Here is a 24,767-nt window from a genome sequence, read left to right as displayed (position 1 = left end):
CACTGATGAGATAAATTCAAAACAATACAACAAAAACTGGTTATTAATAATGTTGGGTGTGGTTCTCCCCCTCAAAAACCTTTTTACATGATGAACACAAAAGAAATAACAAATGTAAAAATTTGAACATTTTGGTATTCGTTAGTGTACTGTACAGTACAACATACCAAACAACAAATTACTCTGCCCCAGCGTCCTGTCTTTGGTCTGGGACAGGCCAGAGATTCTTATTCTCCACCTCCTCTTCCTTCCTACTCTACCTACTCCGCCTCCTCCACCTCCTCATCTGCCTCCTATCCCATCTCCTCCTCCAACTCCTCCTCTTCCTTCACCTCTTACTCCTTCTCCTCCTCCGCCTCCTTTCTGGTGTCCTCTAGCCATTGTTCCAAAACTGAATGTACTGACTCTGGCCCTTTTATATATCTATTGAAGCTTCTGATTGGTGTGTTATCAATTATGACTGTTTGTGTTTCCACCTGGGTAGCTGTGTGCTAATTGAACTCAACCTGTGCTGATTGAGTGAACAATATTGAATGTCAGGGCTTTCTCAATGACCACATGGTGTAGGCAATGAGAAATGAAGGGATTTGTGTGTAGAGTTTAGGGAAATGGGTGTGCTTTTTGAAAAAAGGAGCCTGCTAATAGTGTTTCAGCAATGGAGAAAAACTGTATTAAATGAATAATATATATAGGGGGGGTGATGGCGCAACGGATAAGACACATTAACCCCTAGTTGCTCCAGAGGCGTGTGACATGTATAGCAATTGTAAGTCGCTTTGAATAAAAGCTAAATGTAATGTAATCTGTAATATAGCTGTGAAATTTAGTGAAAGAATCAAAATAATAATAATAATTGGCTGTCCACTTATCCGGAACAAAGCTCTGCTTTCTCTTGATTGATTGACAAAGACTTCATAATGAAAAGTGGCATTATAAAATAAAGTGGTCACTGGAAAAAAATTGCGACCTGCAATAATCAAAAAAAAAAAATTAAACCCATTTCATAATAAATAGCTGAACTGAGTTTTAAAAATGTATTGGATTATTTTAGAATTTCATGGTTATATTATTTGTCTGTATTCATTCATGTCATTATTTTTAGGGGTCTGAAAACAAATTAAATTTTGATTTACACCCACAAGTAGCTTCTGAAATTACTACATTTTGTTGTATTACTAACAAGCAGGATCTATGGAGACATTCAGGATAATTCAGGTGAGGACTCAATTATTTGACATGTAATAAAAGTCCACATCAAAGAGCTGGGTCACTCAAATTTCAATTAAAAAAATGATTCTCCCTAACCTGTGGCCGTCGCATGCAGACACCTTTTCTAGGTTTTGAGATAACAATTATTACTACCTCTTAATCCAATAGAGTTGAAGAAAATGTCTTTTGTGATGCTCACAATATTGAAAAAGTACATTTAAACATTCAATCAAAGTCTCCAGAACCAGTGTCCCCATTACTCTGAAATTTGAACTACTTTCTGCCTGAAGAAATAGTCCCTATAAAACCTCCACACAGTTCTGTGGATCACGTTTGAATCCAAAGGGACAAATAAGACAAACTTTTTCACAAACAAATCAGTCATGTCTTTACCATGTTCTAATTACAGTAAAAAACTGGATACTACAAAAACCATCCATCATAAATCTATGGTTGCGAAAGAATGAATAATGTCATCACAGTTCATAAAAAGATAGCTTTATTGCACAAGGTGTTGAGTACTCTTTTTCTGTTTTTGTTTGTTTTCATAGAAAAGAAAATGTAGAGTTAAACACAAGCAATTGCAAATTGAAGCAACATTTCCCCATAAAAGTTTAAGGAACAACCTCTGCATTTTAAAATGTTTTAATTAACCCCCCTTTTAAATTGTTCAATTCACCATTTCCCATTTTCTTTTAGAACCAGCAAAATTTTCAGAGCATGCAATGCTGCTGTCCTCCCCCCAAAAAGTGGATAAAAAAAAAAGGCAAACCCTAAATCAAGCAACCTGTGAAGTAAAAAAAAGAAAGAAACAAAAACAATTTTTAACAAATAACAAAAAATAAATAAAAAAGGAGACAATGTAACCAAATGTCCTGTAGAAGAATAAATCAATATTGTTAACTATGCATGGTCCACTCTGACATGTTTTAACTGGTCCATAAATCAACATAAAGCAGTGTTTGTATAATTCTATAATTTTTCATTAAGTCCTCTTCTGTTTCATTACAATAACTTCAGTTCAAAGTTTACATTGTGCCCTGGTTTCTAGTGAAGATGTCGAAAATAGTACTCATTTATACAAAACACTTTTCTATGTACACAAATCGTCTATTATGGAGTAGAAATTATGTTTCATAGGTGGGCAAGGGGTACAGTGGGAGGGGAAGATCTGATTGGTTGAGCAGATGTGGAAAAGGTTGGGGAAGTAGCGCGCGTGAAGTTGGCCTTATGAACACAGCCTGAGTCACTTTGAAAAACGATGTTATATTTTAAGGAAAATTCCACCCTAAATCACTCATTACTCATTTAAACAATGCAGCTATCTTGTCAAATGTTAAGACAAGCAGCTGCCAAGAAATTTGCAGCTTGCCAAGTTCACTGAGAATTTACTGTAAAACATTGATGTACAGTATGGTTTACGATTGGCCTTGAAAGCCACTAGTCAATTGAAGCTTTAATACAACTGGTTACGATTTCGGCAGAATATACTTTTTTAATATTAATATTAATTTAATAAAAAGTCCAGAATTCAGGATCATTCAAAGTCCTGAATCACTCACCACAGTACTTCTGCAGTACAGTGTACTTCACATAAGTCAAGCTTTATGCAACAGAATACAGAACAAAAATTACACTTCAATAAAAAAAAAGACATCTTCTGAAATACATTAAAGGAATAAGAAATACTCTTAATTTCTACATTGCCAAGAATTAGATAAAAGGCCTGCTAGAAGGTAAGGTAAATCCACCTACCAGCACCACAAAATCTCACTAATTAACACATTATGGTTCGTTTGTTTAATCCATAGGAAAAAAATAAATTTTAAAAATGACAAGACTGCTGAGGATGAGGATGAGACTTCAGGTGGTTATGCTTCCGGCCGAGAAATAGCCCAGCGCATAACCTCTGTAAAACCATAACTTGTGGTTTTTATACTTTGGCTTTTGTACAGAACGTAATGTTTTTACCAGACAGATATGGGAGTGGTGTTGATCTTCTCATCTAACTCTCGGCAATAAAAGCAAGTAAATTGATATTTTCAGTAACACTGTAAAAGTATGAGAGGGTGGAATTTTTTCTTAAAGGTATACATTACATAAACTGACAGCAGATCAGTGTTTTACAGTAGAGGCAACTTCACTCAAGAACTGGGGAAAGCAGGTTGGACAGGAGTTTATTTCATCACTCCATCCATTATCCATACAACTGGAGTAAGGGAGCCTCTGTTTGCGGTTGCTAAAACAGACCTGCGATATTCCCAAACTCTTGTCTTTCTGAAAACAAGTATTTGCACAACTTGAAACATAATGGCCAAAATTAAAGGCATCATAACCATTAACAATGGAAATTCTCTCCTGTCTATTTTTTAAATAAAAGGGAACATGAATACATTTATGAACAGTTATAATTTGTACTGGTATGTTTATTGGCCTGCAGTCCCAGAGTTTGGGGAGGACTCGCAATGACAGATAAGAAACAGAAATACTTGTTCATCTGTTTTTCTTCATTAATTATAGTCAGGTAATGGCATTGAGTCTGTGAACACACCTTTGGAAGGTACAATACAACATATTACAATAGGCTCACTTACTGAATAGGCTGTCTTTGTTTTACTGTTTGTTTGCTTTTTCAACACCACACTTTCTGCACTGAGCCATAGACCACAGTTAACCAGCGACACAATCTCACACTATAATTTAACTTTACTGTGCTTGTCCTTTCGGCTGCTACCTGCTGCACAGGCGCTGCAGCTGGAACATTTACAAAATCACAAGGGGTCACTGTATCATTCCTGAAACCTCAGTTTCACCATTTAACTTTCTTTCACACCACTTCCTTTCTCTCCAAGATCTCCCATCCATGGTTGTGCTACCCGTTTAAGCTTCCCTCTTTTTTTTTCTTCCTTCCTTCTTGCAGTTTTTCACTCTGAGCGATTGTCTTGTGATCTTTTATATATATTTTCAATTAGAACGGCTTTAATATTTCTCTGCTTTTTTCAATATTCATATATTTGCTATATATTTGAATAGAAATATATATGTACATACTTTTGAAAACAAACATATATCATATCTTTTTCTTTTTTCTATTGTGAGAGCCCTGATGTTACGTTTTACCATTGCAAAACATTTGGAGCAACTCTTTTTTTGGAACGATCTTTGTTATGGGATTAAGCTTTGGGAGAAGAAATGGGGGGGGAAATAAACTTTAAGTTAACACATACAGTACCATGCATGAAGCTAAAATTAATTTCAGTGAGGTGAAGGGACTTGAAAATACATCTTTTAGTTCTGAAGACCACTTATTTTTTAAGAAAAAATTGTATCTCTCTGCTGTGTAAGCCCCTCCTTGTTTCCCTAACCCAACTGCAAATTCTATCAACACTTGATCTCTGTCTATAATCTCAAAGTCATTGTCCATTCATAGATTCAAGGTCATTTCATACAAATTTGATTTTTCTTGTATACACCTCAATACATTTACTGTATGTTTGCAACGCGTCTCTCAATCCAAGTTGTCATTGAACATCAAATAGCATTTCTGCCTGTCTGTGCATATTAGACCTCTTCTCTCTGTCTTTTTGACTAGCCAGTGTGCTAGCAGTAGGTCACAGTGACACTGTATGGATATGATGGGGGACTGGGTGGGTAGAAGTGAAGGTGGAGAAGGATTGAAAGGGATAAAGTGGGTACAGGTAAAAAGAGTTAAACAAGGAATAATGGCATTGTGGAGCCATGATGAATCATAAAAGGGTCTCTTCGTTCTTTGTTCTGAGGGAGGCAAAGAGAGAATGAAAGGAAGCTCTTTCTTATCCTCTGTAATTGCTCTTTTGAACCCACTTCCTCTTCAGTATTTCTCATTTCCTAAGCAATGCTATCACACTTAACAAAACAAAGTTCAAAAATGCTGGACCAAATTAAGATCATAGTGTTACATCGTCAGCATCATCATCGTTACTGTCCCCAAATCCCCTTTCACGGGTACAAAATCAACAGTAGGGAGGTTCAGTTTTGACACAGACATCTGCCCGAGAGGTCAGCATACAGATTGATTTCAAAAAGGTCCACTGTTGGTGTGTGCCTGCCACATGTATACATATATATATTTACACATATACACCCACACGCACACACACGCAGGCTTGTGAAGGTTTCTGTTACTTGGATCCATTCTAACTTTTTCTTAGTGCACATGAGATTACATTTCCATCATCAGAATATAAACAGAAAACTGATGGGGGAAAAAAGGTTTAGATTCATCTTTCACTTGATGATGCTTGACATTTTTTATCTCCTCTGCTTTGAGTCTGTTTTATAAAAGCATCAATTAAGACCACTATGCTGTGTCATCCATTGCATGTATAAGAAAATTCTCCATATCTCAAAACTGGTATTGAGATGACAGTCCTTCCATTGCCTATAATGTATGAATTCCATTATGGAGTAACCTCTCAGAGCAGGAGTAACACCACGGTTGGTGGTTTATGCATACAATAAAAGCATCCTGCCATGGCACAATGCTGTGATATGAGCTCTTCTTCCATCAGAGACCAGAAAAGTAACATGTTTAAAACTGATTCAGCAACCTGATTCATTCTACGACTGTCTTGATCCAGAAAACAAGACAGTGCACATGGAAAGCCATTTTGTGCATAAGTACTGTGTCCTTACCCAAAAATGAAAATATGAAGTGAACAGATAAATCATTTGTGTTTTGGCAAGTGATTTCCAGGGTGATGAAATAAGAGATAAAGATGACACAATAATAATAGAAAGCAGTCAGGCAGAAAGAAAGGCAAACCCCTGTGCTGTGGAGACCCAACTCTGACCCCTTCATATAGTAGTGTCAATGGGAACCCAACCAGCCCCCTGTAGCCTGGCACAGTGCAGGCACTGACGGGTCATCTGTGCACATGTATGTTCCTAACCCCACTTTTCCATAGAGGTTCCAGGCAAGCGCTGGCTTGATCAGCATTCTATTAAGAGTTACAGTGACAGGCCGCAGTGATGGCAGGCTACACCAGTGTGTATGACTTGGAGTAGGCCCCTGCCCCTCCATCCCTCTGCTTCTGTAGTCTGCCTAAACCCGAGGAGCTGCTCTCCAGGAGAGAGTCTCTGGATCCTCCCATCTTGGAGGAGGATGAGGAGGCACCTCCAGGAGTCCCTCCTGTGGCCCCAGCTACCCCACCTCCACCGGAGGATGATGATGCCCCAGCAGCCGCAGCTGTAGCTGCAGCAGCTGCCGCTGCACTCTGGGCCACTGAGGCAGAGGAGCCGGGCATGGTGAGAGTCCTCTGGGGAAGTGTGGAGCTGCTAGAACAAATAGACGCCCCTCCACTCCCACTCCCACCGCCTCCTGCTGCTCCTGAGGAAGCCCCAGAGGAAGTGAGGTTGGACAGGCCAGAGTGGCCCATACTTAGGGCCTGCTGCTTTGAGTCCATAGTCACATGACGGCCCTGGGTATGGTATGCCCGCTGGGCCAGGCCACGAATAGAGGCTTCACGTGGTGGAACCACTGGACATGGGTCATGATGCTCCGACTGCTTTCGGAAGAAGGGATCTGACTTCATGTAGAGGGGTAGGTTGCAGTAGTCACCTGGAGGATAAAAGTCTGATTTAATGTGACTGCTACACCTTAAATTTTTACAATTGTTTTACTTCGCTTTTTGTTATCTCTTTTCTCCAGCTATGCAATCTTATTTCTTCATTTTGCTGTTTTGACACAAGCATCAAATCAAATTCATCATACACAGCATAGTTACTTGATGCATGTAGTCTGAGTATGCTTCTGATGTACAGTATCGATAATCCAATTTGAACTTTTGAACTAACTTGTTTTATACTTAATAAAGCCACTTTAAAATGTAAATACAAAGTGAAAAGTAATAAAAAATATCATTCATTCATGTAGCAACCACTCACTCTTGGCGCGGTGTGGAATGGGCACAGCTACATTCTTGCCACGATCATAGTCCTGGGGCTTGGGTGGCGAGGCAGTGAAACGGCAGATACCGGGCTCTGACGGTGTGCTCATGGACGTCATGCTGTCTGCATTGTCATTGGTACCTGTGGTCATCTGATCAGATGAGCTGTCAGAAATAAAGCACTCAGTAATCTCAAATTTGGCATGCTGCAGGTGTTCCTCTAGCTTGGCATGCTCATATGCTCTTGCCAACTCCTCGTAGGTGGAGGAGGCGCTCTCTGTCGACACCATGCTGTTGCGACCTTTATCTATGGAAGAAAAAGGAAAGGAAAAAAGGTAAGCACATTTTCTCCAGTTTTACAAATACCTTTTTGAGGTGTAGCCCACTGGTTTAACACACTCTACTCCACATTTGAAAAATAGCCTTACTTATATGTGCATGTTAATGGCTGTAAGTGTCATTTCACCCATGTGCCAACCTGTGTCCTGTGAGAGGCTGGCACTGTAGCTGTCACTCTCTGTGACAGTGATGCCATGCTGGGAGCCAACTGTGCGCCAGTCTGAGGTGAGAGTACGGGCTGGCGTGGAGGCCTGGCACTTGGTCAGAGTCCACTGACTGGAGTAGCGGTTCCTGATGCTATGTGCTGATTTAACACTCTTCCTTGACACTGGGTCTGGTGGTAAAAGCAGATGAAGAAATTCTGTTTAAAGCCAGGAGAATGATCAAGCATTTACAAAAAACAAAGCAAAACACAAACAGGCTTATCTTCACATTCTGGTCCACAGTGTGGACAAAATGTTATATGTAAAAATTAAGATTCATTCATGATTTTTCCTGGCATTTGGTCAAAAAATAAAGGCAAGACACTGAGCAGAAATGCAGGAATTTCACACAGTTTATGCTTACACCACATATGTACTGTACCTTATAGTAGGAAAGAAATATGCACAACACTTCAACCGCTTCAAATAGATAGTGGAGAGAGAGAGCACTTACTGGTTCCTGGTCTGATGTCTGACATGTCAATCAAAGGGCCGGTGTTCTGGATGAGGGCAGGGTGATGGACAGACACACCTGTGCAAAAGCTCTGAGGGTTCCCAGTTTGGTTGAACTCTGTGTCTGTCACAGGGATAGTGGCTTTATCCTCACCTATAAGAGACAAAAAAAAGCTATTGCAGGTTAAAAAAAACTGACAACAATTAATCTATCTATCTCAATGTCTCCCAATTTTCATTGTACATTTGACAAAAATAATTCAACTCTCACCGATTTGCTTGATGCCTTCTTTGTCCTCAATTAGCAGCTGCACTCTGGGTATGTCAATGTGTAATCGTGGGCCCTGAGGAGGTCCCTTCACTGGGGTGTCAAAGCTGCGGTTGTTTTTACTGAATGAGATAAGAGAAGCACACACACAAACATATATGGTTTTGAAAATAAATTTAAAAATTAAGTTACACTTAATAATATTTCAGACAGATTTTGTGATAATTTTAGTCTTACCTGATCAGCATCTCTGCCAGGCTTTTGGCATCTAGAGAGAGCAGAGAACAGAATAAATTTTTTTCCTGACACACAAATCAATCTTTAAAAAAAAAATTTTACTCTAGAGACTCTATTCAAGATTCTCTCTGATGTCTGCTTCTGCTTCAGGAAGACTGCTTTGTTCTTCTTGCCAATTCCTTCCTACCACTTGTCTCCTGTCCATTTACTTCTTCTCTCACCTCTTAGTCTCTTTAGTCTCTTTTCCTTGCGTTTCTTGCGAATGATGAAGAGCAGCGCAACACCCAGAGTGACTAAGATCACAGGAGAGCCAATAGAAAACAGCTTCTTGACATCGTCATTCTTTTCCAGGGGGGATTTGATTGGTGGAATTGTGCCTGCACAAACCCATGAAGAGCAGAGATCAGATACTTGCCCTTTCACAACAATATTATAATTTCTTATTCAAAGTCACAGACAAAACACAGAGAGGCTTCTACTCACTGCCATCATAGTCCAGTGTTGCAAATTGGGAGCTCTGGTTTCCACAGCCAGCGCTGTTACAGGCTTTCATCTTCAACTCATACCAGGTTGCCTCACGCAGCTCTGCCAGGAACACATCTGTGGTGGCATTGGTACGGACATTCTGCCATGCCCATGTCCCTGCAACAAGTGCACACAAACAATGTTGAGCCTAATTTATTTCCTTTCCTTATTGGTTTCCATAAAAAGATAGAAAAGTACCTCAATACTCACAATGAAATATATTTTTCACATCCTTGATTTAACTAAGGGTAATAATTTTTCCTTTTTGGTTACCTTTTGGTCTAAACTCCAGTGTGACAGCGCTGATTGGACAGCCTCCACTGGCCCAACCCTGCAGGTTGAGGCGGGCGTGGCTGGAGTTAATATGGGTAAAGACCGGCTGATCTTTGTTGAACTGGGGTTCTGTAAATGAAGCAAAACCACATTGTATTTGTTTATGTCTGTTCACAATACTAAAAAATGACATGTGATGTGCCATATACCAGGTAACTGGGGACTGTAAGACAACATACTTTAAGCAGGCCTATGTGACCCAGCAATAATACTGAACAGTGAGAACACACTTTTCTGAACTCATTACTACACATCAACACAATCCTAGATTTCTATTTAAAACTGTTGATCAACTGATAAACCCAGCCCCTCCTTGTGCCTCAGCTTAATGCAATGATGATTGTGAATAGTTTTTATTTTATTTTACTGATAAGGTGGTGTCAATCAGAGCCTCTATTACCCCCTCTGCCTCTTACTCAGAGGTCCCTCACCAGCAACAAGATAGTTTTAACCAGTTTCATCCCATTGACTTATCTGAGCTTTTAAAAACAGTATCACAAATGAGAGTGTCTTTCAGCCCACTTGGTGTAGTACCAACAAAGTTTTATTGAATGAATGAAGCCTTTATGGATTAATGGATTCTGTCGGGCCCCATTTGATTTCTGTTTTTAACAGCTCCCTATCTACTGGTTGTGTCCCTGATTATTTTAAAACTGCTTGCGTAAACCCACCTAAAATTTTGGACCAAACTGCCTTTGATTACTTTTAAAGCTCTTCATGGCCTTTCACCCTGTTATATCTCTGACCTTTTAGTCCCATACGCACCAGCACGTCCCTTGAGATTCTCGGGCAGAGGTCTTTTGTCTGTTCCAGAGTCTCGAAAGAAAACTAAAGGGGACAGAGGATTTGCAGTCAAGGCCCCGAGGCTCTGGAACAGCCTGCCCGAGGAAATCAGGGCGGCTGAGTCAGTGTACTCTTTTAAGTCTCTTCTTAAAACATACTTTTATAGGAAAGCCTTTCCTGATTTTATTTTATTCTATTTTATATATATTTTATTTTTACTTTTAACGTGTATTTTAGTCTGTTAAGTGTTTTTTCTTGTTTATATATATATATTTTATCTGTTTTATTTCCTTTGCACTTTGTAACTTGTTTTTGAAAAGTGCTCTAAATAAAGATTATTATATTATTAATACACTGACTAAAATGGCCAGAAATCTTTTATCACAGTACAAAAGAAAGAGGACAAAGAGGTGAAGTTTGGTCCTCTAGGTACAGACAGGAACCTTATTGTAGCTACAATTACAATAGTCTGTAACCACGTTTTTCATGGCTATATGTTTAATGCTCTATCTGTGACTGAACCACAGAGACCAATTTTATGATATGTTTCAGTCTTAACATTTGCCACTTTGACTTCGCATTTTTGCTCAACACCTATTCTGCAATAGATGTCTTCTTCTCCTTTGTGAAAAGTGTATTTTCTTTATGCTTTTCATCTACCCCGACTAATTCTCAAGGTCATCCTCCATTCCAGGCGTCTCACCTCGTCCGTGGGTCTTTGCCTCAATGATCTCACTGATGCGTCCGGCTCCAACACTGTTCTTTGCAGCCAGCTTAACTTTATACCAGGTGCCACAACGCAGGTTATCCAATTTGAAGGAGCGCTCACTAGAACTGATGAAAACATCTTTCCATTCCTCTGTGTTGTCCACAGAGTACTGCAGAACAAAACCTACATACACACAAGAGAATGCAAATAATTATTTTCTTGCTTTATTACATAATTCTCTCTTCATTAGAGTTAAAATGAAGAACTGATGTTGCACTAACCCTATTAAACTTTTAAAAGTGGTACCGCTATTGTCCACTAGATGTCACTGTCAGACTATACTTCTCTCATGCTCTCCGACTATGCCGCCATTAGTTACCTACAAACCCCAAGACTGGGATGGCGCTGACTAAGCATCTATGCAAATGAGGGTATGCAATGTAGTGACTGTTCGTATAATCAGCTGCCTTGGAGAGCCGACTCCCTCCTACTCTCAGACACATTACATCTAATTCTCCATCTCTGTCTGTCTTTCCTTCTGTCTATAAATAATTATGTATATATGAATGTCTCCCTCTCTGTGTTTCTTTGTACTCGATGTACCAACTTTTCTCCTCTCCTTCTCTCTAACAGATGGTGCGTTAGAAAAGCAAAACATTAGAGGGGTTAACGTGCAGATCCTGCAGTGTTTGTTTATAAGTTTTATAGTCACCCTCTTCATGGAACACAGCAAAACATAAGAAGATAGCAGAGAGAACAGTACAGAACAGCACAATAATAGACTATTAGAACATAACATCAAAGCTACAAAAAGCCCTCATAACATGAAAACATGCTAAGATTACGTGAGAAGGAATAGTCCCCATATACCACTGCAGTAGTAATACAAAATAGATGCTTAATGTGGAACTTCAGCATTTCCGACTGCTGACACTGTGCAGATGGCGTCACAGACAGACAGGTATTATATTACTATACACACAAGATATACAGCGACGTTCCACAGATATATGAGACACTGTATGATGTATGCAAATACTGATTGGTGGCCCACCGTTTTTGGAAAACAAAACTGCACACCCAACAAATACTGGTTGTGTCAGAGTCCATATTACTTCCTGCTTTGTTGCTCATACTGCATGCAAATGAGTGTCTTTCTCTGGGTCTTCCGGGGAGTATGCTGCTGACTTTGGACATAGCCATTTCTTTAGTGATGACTTGTGGGACAATACTGTCCTAATTCCTCTTTCTGGGAGCAACACCCTTATACTGACAAACACCTTGAACAAAAAAAAGGAATTGAAACCATGTGTACCCATTCAGGCACTCACACCATGCCCATCTTCACACAGAAATCAGCAACAATCAGATAATCAAACAGACACATAATTAAGAGGGAAACATAAAACCAGCATGCAAATCAATAAACTAAAGATCAGTATGTATACTAACAATGTGCCAGGTAAAAGTAGAAGGAAAGACAGACAGAGGGTAAACTAAAATCAGAGGTGACATTTTATGCAAAAACCCAAGTTGATGACCTCAAGCTAAATTCTTTTAGACATACAGGTGTGATGTGAGTATACAGGAAGACAGACTGAAAGACAGCTTTGTTGTGCAGGGCCGCATACCTCTGATAGAGCTGCCTCCGTTGTCTCCTGGTATCCACGCCAGAGTGATGGAGGAGGTCGAGGTGGTGGAGACGGTTAGACGGGGCTGGTCTGGAGGGACTGAGGAGCAGACACGAGGAGTTAACCGCTCAATAATACCTGCACTAAAATATTACAGATTCTTTGTGAGTAGGTAAAAAAAAAATCACTGTTGTCACTGTAAAAAGTAGTGGGTACAGTCACAGTTGAGTCGACAAAATGAAATAGCTTGAAAGGCATTCAAACTCTGTTTCCTACCTTGTACTAAAAGGTTAACTATGATAGTGTCAAAGCCCAGTGTGTTAGTGGCCGTGCAGGTGTAGTAACCAGAATCTTCAGCTTTGACAGAGCGCAGCACCAGTGTCCCATTGGCCAGAATGAGACGCTGTCCATCTAGAGACACTGGGATGGCTGTGTCCTCACTAACAGAGCGAGAAAGAAAGAATCATGCAGGCTGCAAAACTGTCCAAATACATGAGATTACCATTCATTTGCATTGTCATGATTTGGGTTTGTCTTAGAGAGCTGCGTACTATTTAATGTACAACGTATGACATTATTCCAGCATGAGCACATGAGCAAATAGGCATCTACAAACAAAAACTAACTTTCTCTTGAATCAATTCAGATACTACTAATAGTAATTCACTCTTAGACGTATCACAGCAGCGCTGAACACTCTTACGTAACATTTCAGGGGAGGATCCTCACCTGTCTTTGGTCCATTTTATAGTAGGTGTAGGTTCTCCTACTGAGCTACAGGGAAGTCGCACCTCCTTCATCCAAGGAGTGGTCACTGTACCCCCAAATGACAGGATCTTAGCAGGGGCTGGTGGAGGATGAAAAGAAAAAAAACTGAAAGGTGTATGGAAATAGAGGAATTGAAACAAAGACCATTTGAGCTATTGGCGTTAACACTTACACAAGAAAGGCAATAGTCTTTTTAATATCAAAAAAATCTGTCCATCCTGCCATTGTCAAATAAACAATTTTCAAACCCAATAAACAAATGCAGTAGAGGTTTCAGAATGTGTGGAATCAATAAAGAAATGGGATGGTTGTTCTCCATTTGGGATTCTTTCAATAAACAGGATTCACCAGTAGAGATTGTGCAATGTATTTACTGTGATTCACACATGGTGGAAATGAAATCTGTGTTAAATGTCACATTGTCCAGCAAAGAATAGCATATGAATAATATAACACAGGGATAAAGAATGTGCTGAGAGGATATGAAAAAATATCCATCTATTAAGGCACATAACCCTCTTATTCTGTCACTTCCCCACCTGCTCTCTCTGTCTTTCTTTTCTCAAGCCTGCCATCTTAATGCTAGTGCTCTAGTGCACTTATGTTAAGGTTGAATGAAGTATTGAGTGGGCAAGCCTGGAGGACACTGCCTTTTACAGCTGCCGATCAGCTGACGCACTCACCCATACGAGCGTGCACACATACACATACATTTGCAAACCTTTGCACCCAGCAGTCAAAGGAAAGAATAGATACAGAAAAGGATAACATGGTGGAAAGTGCACTCTATTCATTCTCACTCCCTTATTCTCTTTTAATCCAAAGCCTATTGATTTAACTGCCCTCTTCATTTTCTTAAACACTCTGCCTCTGTATTGTCTTGAGTATTAGTTAGCTCTGTTCTGGTCATGCCATTTTCTCTCTCTTTTTTTCCTCCAACTGCTGTCCTCCCTTTTGCTCGCCCTCTTATCATTTCCCTGTTTTAGGCCAGTTTATCTGATACCCTCTGAACTCGGAAATCAATAGCACAAGCTGCTCTGTTGCATGAAGTCAAAACAGGCATTCACACATTAATGGGAGGGGAGGTTGAAAACAATGTGCAGAGAAGGATTATACAGAGCAAGTGAAAGAGTGAGAGGGAGATTATTCACATGATTCACAGCGTGATGAGGGATGTAGAGCAAATCATCCTTTAAAAATGTGTATTTTTAGTTTATTACATTGTCAATAAGAGGAGTACTCTAACAGTGATAGTGTCGTGAAAATTTGTGAGATAGCGCGAGATGGCAGAAGCACAGAGAGACACTGTAGTGTCATCCATCCACAGGTCAAATCCGACTAAATTGGAAAGTATAATTTTTGACGACTACATAAATGTGTATCAATTTCAGTGACAATATCTGAATGTGCAAAAATACATTTTAAAGCAGTCAATTAAAAGAATACTCCACAGCATTGTGCTTCTATAACATCATCGAAAGTTAAAAGAAAGTTGAAATTGCAATGCAACAGAACAAGAGACATCATCTTTTTTTATTTCACAAATTCCTCCTCATTGTCCAAACATGGCGCCTACATTACCCACAATGCAATTGGACTGCTGACAGTTCAGTATGAGATTATGGTGTGTTTGGATAGTAGCCTCAAGCCGTTAGTTTGAAGCTGAGATGAGGCGCCGGTTCCAGAGGTCTGGTAAGTTAACATCTTTCTCCACACCCACCCAGACTCAATAATCTCAAAGGAACTGTCAGTTTTCAACCAAATTTGAACCATTTCTAACCTAGACTATTGAACGTATTTTGATCTGCAAATGTTTACTGGCCATCCAAACGCTAGTGTATGTCTTTACTGTATATTCAAGGACTCACCCTTGGCCGCTGGCTCCACAGTGACCTTGTCACTGAAGTTACCTCGGCCTGCAGTGGTAACAGCTGCAGCCCAGATCAAGTACTGCTGCCTGTGGTTGAGGTGAGTGATTCGGTAGAACAGCAGCTCTGGATTGGCTTCATACTCGCTGGGCAGCTGGGGAGAGCAGAAAGGAGAAAGAATTATTATTCTCGTAGGACGTTTGACACTCCAAACATCTTAACATGTCATGCAATATTATATAAAGACTAAAACTGCTCAGAAGATCATTGGTACCCATCTACCAAGCATCAGTGATATCTGTGAGGTAAGTTGAGGTGCCTGCGCAGAGCCCAAAAGATACTAAAAGACCAACCTCAGCCACAGGCTGTTCACCCTGATACCGTCAGGCAAGATACAGAAGGATTGGCTGTCATACCACCAGACTACAGAGCAGCTTCTTCCCACAGGCTGTGAGACTCCTAAACTCATGCTCAGCACTCCACCATGAAAAATTTAGTATTTTTTGTTTATAACTTTCAGCTTTTTGTCAGTAGCACAAATCAAACTACAAACTTTAACTAATTAAACAACCCTTTGTTGTAAAATGGCAAATACATCTACCTTGTAACATAGGAAAATATTTACATCGGCTAGAAGGCTAAATACTTGTTTTTTTCTACTAGTTTGTTGTTTCTGATGATGTTTGCCATGAAATGTTGTATCAGATGTATCAGGTAGATACCCACAAAATTTATTTTAACACAATGAAGAAAATAAATAAACACATAAAAATATAGATATTTTCTGCATTTTCATGAGAGTGCAAAAAATGAAAGTATTTCGTTTTTGTGTTCTGGTAACAAATATCTCTCTAATCTGTAAAATCTTTGTTGTATCATATGGGCTGAGGAGCACAAAAAAAATCTGGGGGATGCCAAAGACAAGATCATTTTATTACTCTACTGGAGAGGCAGACGTAATGTGAAGGACTGAGTGAACATCATTCTAATGTGAACCAAGCCCTGTATTCTCTCCTCGAGTCAGTACTACAGGAAAAGAGAGGAGGATGGGGATGAAGGCACACAGGTTCTGGGGCACATTATATTATGATATGCCAAAAAATTGTGTGGAATGATGGTGCTGGAGGGAGGGAGGATATGAGGGGAATGCTGGAAAAGAGAGAGACGAGAGGGTTGGATTGTGGAGGGGTGAATCCCACTCCCTCTCCTCCTCTGTTCTCCTCAGGGAGGGCAAGCAGAGATATGAAACAGAGGAAGACAATGGGGGAGAGACAAATGAGTCAGTCAGAGATATCATGAACAGTCATACACTAATGAGGCCTATCTACTGCAGGCATCAGCAATGACAGAGAGGAGAGGAGAGGAGTGGAGTCCAATAAACAGGCAAGAGAAAGAGGAACACGTCCACAAGCAAGCACAAATACACAAACACGAATAACCTGACACACACAGACACACACATACGGTGGCATACATGACCTGGAGGTGGATGTGTAATTTCAGTGTGTTTAACCCAGCCATGTGTCTGCTGTCTAGACATATACGCATCACTGTCCCTTCAACACACACACACACACACACACACACACACACACACACACACACAGAATTTCTCTTTCTTACTGCCTGCCAGTCACCATTCACCTACCCACCAATTATACCCTTATTTTCTCCTACTCTACATCTACTCCTCAGGTATCCCATCACCCAGGTGTACACACAAACACACACACACGCACACAGCTCTGTCTGTTACTGTGCAGCTGGTCTTAGAAGAATATGGGGAAAAAAAGAAAACAATCAAACATTTAACAAACAGCAACGTAGCACCTAACTTTTACTCTCACCCTCTAAGTCACGTCTTACTACATTTTGACTCTGACTTACATTTCTGACTGACAGGCGCTCACGCACAGATGAAATAAGGATGGCAGTGTACGAGGAGAGTCTGCAAACGCAGCAGACCTGTAAAACCTGCGAAGACACTGCAGTGTTGCGGAGTTCTGTCCTAGCCTGCTGGGTTTTTGTCTGCCGAATGGTTTATTCTGGGCAAATAGATTCCACTATTCATGTTGTTTTTCACATTTATGAGCAGGCCGTCATGGAGGAATCCACTGGGCTTTTTATTACTTCCCTCTGTTCCCTGTTCATCATTCATTCCTCTTGTCTCTGTCCTTTCTGTATTTTCCTCTCTGCCTATCCCTTACCCTACTGCGCCACCTCTCCCTTCGCCTCTTGTCATCACTCTTCATCACTCTCTTCATTTCCCTGTCCCTCTCCACAATTCCCTGTCATCTGTGGGCCCACTCCTTGCTTTTCCATTCCATCTATCCACCAGTACCCCCCTCTGTTTTACATCCTCTCTGCATTTTTCCCCCTGACTCTCACGTATATCACTGTCTTCTTCTCCTTAGTCCTCTCTATGCTCTTCACTGCAGGCAGAGGTATGGACAGACAGATGAATAGATGGATGGATAGATGGGTAGATGAATGAATGGGTGGGTAGATTCAGGGAGGAAGAGAGGGAGGAGTGACAGAGTGTGTGTTGCTGTAACGGATATTAAAATATTCCTCCGGCGTGGAGATAGCGGTGATCCGGGGAACGATAGAGGGAGATAATGAAAAGAGGAACAAAAGTACTCCCCGCGCGGTGTGTCTGACCCCCCCATCCCTCCTTCCTTCTCTCCAGTCGTACTCATTTACATAGTAATCATCCCGAAGTCTGCATGGGGGCTACAGAGAGAGAAAAAGAGACTGAAAGAGAGATGGATGGATGGATGGATAGATAGATGGATAGAGAGTTGCATATACACACACACACACTCACACACACACACACACACATGTACACCTCTGAACGCATGGTGTGATACATTTATGAATGTGTGTGTGTGTGTGTGTGCGTGTGTGTGTATGTAAGCGAGAGTGTGTATTTGCTGTCGGCTTGTTTTCTGCCCTCGTTGATGAACAGATGAGGTTGTCCTGGCAACGTGATGAGACGCAGATATGCAAATGAGGCTGGAGGGTGAGCTTGCACGCACACACACTGCGGTATGAGAACAGCTCATTTCATACACACATCTTGCTGAGACTGCAGCACTAGACTACACACATACACATACACACACACACACACACACACACACACACACAAATAAAATGCGTAACAGAAGCTAGATTCTGCATAAAACAATGATCATGTCCCTTTCATCACCAGCCATGTTTGGATGGTCGTCTTCCCCCTTTTCCGCTTTCATTCTCTTCTCAATCCTGAAACTCTCGGCACCCCTCTTGTAACTCACCGGTTGGCCTGACCCAGGGCTGGAGCAGTAGATGGTGTACTTGCGGATGATTCCATTTGGCTTGTGAGGGGGTAACCAGGACACCACGACACTGCTGGCGGAGGAGGGCACAGCTTTGATGCCAGCTGGGGGTCCGGGGTCTGAATCATAAATGGGAGCAAAGAGTGAAATGGAGGGCAGAGTAAAACGTGTTATATATATATATAGTTCTCGAATGAATAGCTTCAGGGTGTACAATGATTCTTGCGGAGATTTGCAGATTTTTCTCACGTTTTCACAACAACTATATAGTTGAACAAACAACACCTTTTGTAACAATGATACCTTATGCAGTGTCACTTCCTCTTGTTTCCATGATTATGTTATAACAGTTGTAACGCCCCTGAAGTGTCTTGTTACAGAAAAAGAATAGACTTGGTGGACAGACCTCTTGTTTTCAGTTGTGTCAATTTTCTACTCTGCCCCATTATTATAATTATTATTATTATTTCAAATATTGCACAGTACCATAAGACACATTTTGAGCATCACATTTTTATCAATGACAGTTTAGCTTCCAATATTCAATTATTAGTTGATCAACAGAAAATTAATTCTTGAACTTCTTCTGATTATTAAACTTAGTTGTTAAGCAAAAATGCAAAACATTAACAGGTTCCAGCTCATCAAAAGTGACTGTTTGCTGTTATTCCTATTTGTTACCTTTGGGTTTTGGTCTGTTGGTTTGACAAAACAAGCTATTTCAATATGCCGGGTTGGGCTTTGGGAAATTGCAAAGGGCATTTTTCAAGTTTCTGACATTTTATGGACCAAACAATTAATTGAGAAAATGACTGGCATATTAATTAGCAATTAAATATTCTTTAGCTGCAGCCCTAATGCACACTACCTGTCTTTTCTTCTGTTGCTGCTTTTGTCCTGCACCTCCCCATCACGTTGGATGTGTACACTATCAACTATCTTCATCTGTGTATCATGTTGCCATATGGAAAATCTATTATGCATTATTCCTTACTTGACGAGGAACTAGTTCGGGTAAAAAAGACTAATTTTCAATACTGACTGCTACTAACTCCTGTTAAAAAGCTAATTGCATCTGCATGCTAATACAGCCAATGATCTATCAGTAAATCATGGTATATTTAGATGTATTTATAATAAATTTTAATAATAATAATACATTTTATTTATAATGCACTTTACATTTCAGGGAAATCTATTTGTTCACATTGATGATTATAAACACCTCGAAGGTTAAAACATCCTGGGAGAATTTGACACCAGTAATTTAGAGTAAATGAACTTTGATAAACATTAAATCCCCAGATTAAAACATATGCACAAACAATTGAATAATGAATCTCTGGCTTCTTTGCTCCTATGCTTACTGTCTACTGTCTTTATGTCTTTATGTTAAGAGGCAGAGAAAGGCAGGCTGGGAACTGTCTGTTTGCACAATTCCACTGCTAACACTTTTCCATATGCTACAGACAGATCTGAGGGCAAAGGGAAGGCAGAGGCCGGGTGAGATGGAGAACACTAAACGTATGTGAAGAGGTTGCCCCTGGACACAGTGTCAACCCGCATCAAGGAAAAAGAGACACTAAGCTTGCCCCTGACAAATACAAACACATACACACACTCAAACACTAACACAACACACATATTTGAAGAGCTATTGCAGTGAGGCCAGCTCATAAAATGGAGATATAGTGAGGAAGGCAGAATAAAGGCCTTTTCTGAAATGACACTTCTTAGAATCTCTGCTCCCCCTCTTTCCTGCACTCCCTCTCTCCCTCATTTTTTCCATCTCCAGACGCCTGCCTTCTCCTCTGCCTGGCCCCAGGGAGGGAGAGGAGAGGCGGATACGGATGTAATCCACAGCCCGCCAGTGTAAGCGCAAAATTAATTCTCTTTAAGCCACAAAGAATTAATCCCTCTCCTTGTGCTGGGTGCTGAGGTAGACTTGCACACAAACAATAGCGCATGTACACACACATGCACCCGTACGCGAACACCAATGGTAAGACATTGTACACATTCAAACACACACTCAACTCCACACCAACACTTTGCATATTCACGTGCACAGACCCACACCCTTAGGCTCCTTAACCACACACACATGCACTTTTTGGCTTCTTAATTCTCATTAGCACTGGTAATGGCACATCAGAGCACAAAGAGGTTTTAATCAGCAACCTCAGCCTTAAAAAGACCCCCCTCTACCCCCCTGGCTCAATGCCACCCACACTGCAGCCTAAACCAAGAACAAAAACCCTTACTCTTACCCCAAAGGTGTGATCAAAGCAAATTATGTTTTATTGTAAGTCAGGTCATTGTTTGGTTTATCTGTGTGGAAACTAAAATGTGGACTCACAATCTTCACGGGTTTGGATATACAGGACGTTGCTACGGACCCCGTCTCCAGCCTGGGTGTAGGCCAGCACCTGGATGCTGTAGTTGGTGAACTTCTCCAGCCCTCTGAGCTCCACCTGCTCCTTGGTGGTCGTGATGTTTTGCATTTCACCCCATTCTAAGAAACAAAGGACAGAGAAATGTTCCAACCAAGGACTGAGATGTTGCCAGTCATAGTGTCTAAGTAAGATGACAGACACACTCAACACACCTCCGTCCGGAAAAACGGCCCAGAACACGACGCGATATCCCTTCAATACACCATGCAGTGTCATCCTGGGAGGCTCAGCCCATGTGATGACTGCCTCGTCTGATGTCACAGAGATGGCTCGCACATTCTGAGGAGGCTGACTAGGCACTGATGACAAAGAAAGAGAGAGAAGAGAAAAGGTAAGATAAGTCTAAAACATCTAAAACAGTCTCTAGCTATCTAACCTTATGTAATCCAGTTTAATTCAATAGACAAGGTCTGTTCATAGAAGGATGAAAACCACAACTCACAACTCGTTTCAACTGGACAAAATCAAGGAATTCTTTAATCCCTAATTATTAATTGTCCTTTAACCCCTTAAAAGTAGTTTTAAGGTTTGAAAATGATCTTATTCCACACTGTGACAATATCACATAATTATTCTGTATCAGCTTATTCCAGCTCTTCATTGAAGCTATATGATGTTTACACTGAGTGAAATATTCAACTCAATATTCTAGTAGTCTTGTGCATAAGTTCGTCAAGTTCATTTTTGGTATCTTTTAAAAACTTTGGGATCTGGCATTCCGACAGGTCAGAGATGTTTAATAGGTTTAAATCTTCTCTTTAAGTAGCCCTAAGGTTGGAAAATTCATCTTCACATAAGACTCTGTTTTCATGACTGCCCCATTCCAACAAATGGATCTTTAGCATTATTTTATAAACATTTCCCCAAATTTTACCCTGACATATTTCTTATCTATGAATATTTTTGGATCTCCACTAAAAAAAAATTAAGTTCTGCGGGTTTGTACAAAGTTTAACTGCACAGTGTGGGTTTGTAATGACTGGTCCATGCATGGTTGGTGGGGTTTAAGAGGTTAATAATTGTGAAAAATGTAGATTATTTTAAAGCAAAGGCTGCCATTGTGTCCTCAAAATTAAGAATGCATTGGCTAGCTGATAAATAAATAAATAAACCCTCTTCGAAACACTAAACAGCATTTCCATATCAAACGTGAAGTGAGTAAACAGGCTAGCGATAGATAAAAAGCTCATGACATGTGTCCAGCCTGATGTATAGGAACATCTCTTCAACCACCATCTCTTTCTCTGTACAAGCCTCCTTCTGTCCCGGCCAGTCCAGGTGTCCTTTCTACTGGCTACCGCTGACCGTTAGTCTTTCAGGCTTTGAATAACGCACACTGTTGACGATGAACAGAAGTCAACTTGTGAGAGAAGGAGGGCAGGAAGAGAGGAAGAGAGTGGAGTGAAAGACAGAGAGCAATGAAAGAGAGATTGGGCCAGGGAATTTCTCTGCAGCTGGTGAAGGCAAAGGAGGTAGGGAGGAGGAGGGAGGAAGGGAGGGAAAGGAGAAAGAAGGATTAGAAAACTAAAACAGAGTGTTGCATGAATAATCCTGCTCCACGTCTCAATAATTAGAAGGCAACAAAACATAGCCCAGGTTCAGATCCCTTACCATTCACATATTTACGAGAAGAGGGGACTGAAAGAGGATGTGAACAGAGAGGTGAGCTGGTTCAAGTGCCTCCAAATTGTCAGCGTTAGGGTTTACACAAGGTGAAACAGATGTAGGAAGGCAGATAAACGAGTGGGTAAAGAAAAAAGTATAATGAGTGCTAATCAGTGCTAAGGTTTTTGATGTATAAAATAACCTTACAAGTTTGGAGAGAAAAAAGATGGGGGATACAGGAACATAATGAAGGGCAGTTTTGGACTGGGGCTACACGGAGGAGGAGATGGGGCAGAGGAGGAAGGGAGGAAGAGAGTTAAAAGCAAGGGGAGCAATGGAAGGGCAGAAAAAGATGAAAAGAGAGAGCAGAGAGACAATGCGCTCAGCTGTGGATAATTACAGCAGGAAGCTAGCAGAGGGAACGAGAGAGAGAGAGAGAGAGACAGACAGAGAGACAGGCTAATTATAATTATTTTTAGTATGCTTGTTGTTATCACTATTATCATAATGGCCATCAATATCACTGTCGCCACGGTGACAGCCACAGGGAAGAACTGGAGGGCTCGGTCTGCTCTGGACCAATGGGGCTCAGCCAACTGTTCACTGGGTGGACAAGTATGTATGTGACGTGTGTGTGTGTGTGTGTGTGCGTGTGTGCATGTGTGTTTGTTTGTATTTGTTTGTATGGGGAGAAAAACTCAAGGCAAATGTGGATGGAGAATGAGAGATCGAGAGAGATGGCACGTATTAAAAACACTTTCTGTTTGCATGAGCAGCATACAGATTTGTTGTTTTTTTAAACTGCAGCACAACGGTAAAGAATAAAGAGTGGGAAAAAAGAAGAATATGAGAGTACAAAAAGCACAATATATAGTACTTGCATCACTAGTGTTTGTGCATTTCTTTTTTGCAATACAAAATATGGATCTAGAAGTGACTTTATTTAATACTTCCACCAAGGAGTTGGTGGATGGTTTCTGGACCCATTTGTTTGTCTTTTAGTTAACAAGGTATTTCCAAACTTATTTGCAGATGTCAATTGCATTTGGTAGAAGGTAACTGGAAAAAACAAGTTTTGGGTTCAGATCCAGATAGAGGTTTCTATCCAGGAAAAGATTTCTTAAGATTGTAATATTGGGAATTGTTGGAACATCTTTGTGATTTTGCTACTACTGCACTTACCTGGTGGTCAGGTAAAAGTAATGTGGATTGTGTCTCATTATGTGCATTTTCTTGCATACACATCAGTAATTTTTTCACTCATTAATCTATTCACTCATTGAACATTTAACCTGTCTACCCCCTTGCCTTCAGGATGAATAGGAGTATCTCCACATGTCTCACTGTACAGGGATCACTCCTCTCTGCAGTGCTGCTGAATGTGTTTCTGTGAGACTATGTGTGTCCTTGGCGTTTGTAAAAGCCATGTGGATTCCAGCAGCCAACATGCATTCTTGTTAGGAGAATGTAGAGAATGTAGTAATTTTAGGTTACAAAGCATGGTCTTGATTTGAGGACACAGATCAGTGGGAATACAAAAAAGAACAATGGCAACAGAAAAAGTGCAGTGTAATCTGTCATGGTAGACAGAGGATGATATTTCATACAGTAGGTCACTAACATAACCAACATTTACACTCATAAACAGACCAACAGGCAATAAATCCTTCTCATACATGCTATATGTTGTATATGTGTGTTTTATTGCGACCCTCACCATCTTCCAATGTTGTAGCATTGATCTCTGAGCTAGAGGGCCCTGTGCCAGCTCTGTTGAAGGCCTGGACAACCACACCATACTGGGCAAACTTCTTCAGATTATCCAGGGTGTAGACCTCACTGTCTCCAGTGGCCTTCATTTCCACAATGCTGTACTGGCCGTTACTGCCTGGGCCGTTCTCTCTGTAACCGATCTGGTAACCCCGGATCACCCCATTCTGCAGCTCCTTCCTGGGAGCCTGGAGAACGGATAGTAGTGATAGTAAGATAGTAGTGACATCAGAATCATCTATTCCAATTCCAATGCATGATTATTTTGCCACCTGCACAAACTAAATACACTGAAAAGGAATCAGGACTAAGAACATTGGGTTACTTTGCAAGCAGTAAAACGTCAGAAAGTTAGAAAGT

At 40.7% G+C, this 24,767-nt stretch overlaps 1 protein-coding gene across 5 annotated transcripts in view; it reads right to left on the bottom strand.

The window, feature by feature from the left end:
• Window positions 1–5,815: 5,815 nt before the first annotated feature.
• The window catches only part of LOC123985784 (Down syndrome cell adhesion molecule-like protein 1 homolog), an 89,080-nt gene continuing 70,128 nt past the window's right edge, over window positions 5,816–24,767 (bottom strand). The window contains exons 17-36 of one of the 5 annotated variants that reach the window (XM_046073653.1): window positions 24,355–24,595; window positions 21,131–21,331; window positions 20,936–21,091; window positions 18,556–18,695; window positions 15,254–15,407; window positions 13,347–13,464; window positions 12,894–13,057; window positions 12,618–12,716; window positions 10,981–11,169; window positions 9,435–9,563; window positions 9,120–9,278; window positions 8,858–9,013; window positions 8,637–8,667; window positions 8,403–8,521; window positions 8,133–8,285; window positions 7,615–7,809; window positions 7,135–7,443; window positions 6,610–6,808; window positions 6,464–6,555; window positions 5,816–6,391 (exon numbers count right to left, since the gene is read on the bottom strand). In XM_046073653.1, the coding sequence (XP_045929609.1) occupies window positions 6,228–6,391; window positions 6,464–6,555; window positions 6,610–6,808; window positions 7,135–7,443; window positions 7,615–7,809; window positions 8,133–8,285; window positions 8,403–8,521; window positions 8,637–8,667; window positions 8,858–9,013; window positions 9,120–9,278; window positions 9,435–9,563; window positions 10,981–11,169; window positions 12,618–12,716; window positions 12,894–13,057; window positions 13,347–13,464; window positions 15,254–15,407; window positions 18,556–18,695; window positions 20,936–21,091; window positions 21,131–21,331; window positions 24,355–24,595 (3,168 nt within the window). In that variant the 3' untranslated portion in view covers window positions 5,816–6,227. Of the gene's footprint in view, window positions 6,809–7,134; window positions 7,444–7,614; window positions 7,810–8,132; window positions 8,286–8,402; window positions 8,522–8,636; window positions 8,668–8,857; window positions 9,014–9,119; window positions 9,279–9,434; window positions 9,564–10,980; window positions 11,170–12,617; window positions 12,717–12,893; window positions 13,058–13,346; window positions 13,465–15,253; window positions 15,408–18,504; window positions 18,696–20,935; window positions 21,092–21,130; window positions 21,332–24,354; window positions 24,596–24,767 lie in introns of all 5 variants that reach the window. The other 4 variants (XM_046073652.1, XM_046073654.1, XM_046073650.1 and 1 more) reach the window with 4 other exon arrangements.

This window comes from Micropterus dolomieu, linkage group LG17, assembly GCF_021292245.1.
Source record: "Micropterus dolomieu isolate WLL.071019.BEF.003 ecotype Adirondacks linkage group LG17, ASM2129224v1, whole genome shotgun sequence".
NCBI lineage: Eukaryota > Metazoa > Chordata > Actinopteri > Centrarchiformes > Centrarchidae > Micropterus > Micropterus dolomieu.
The sequence above is the reverse complement of the archived record's forward strand: the minus strand, read 5'-3'. Positions and strand labels throughout refer to the sequence as shown.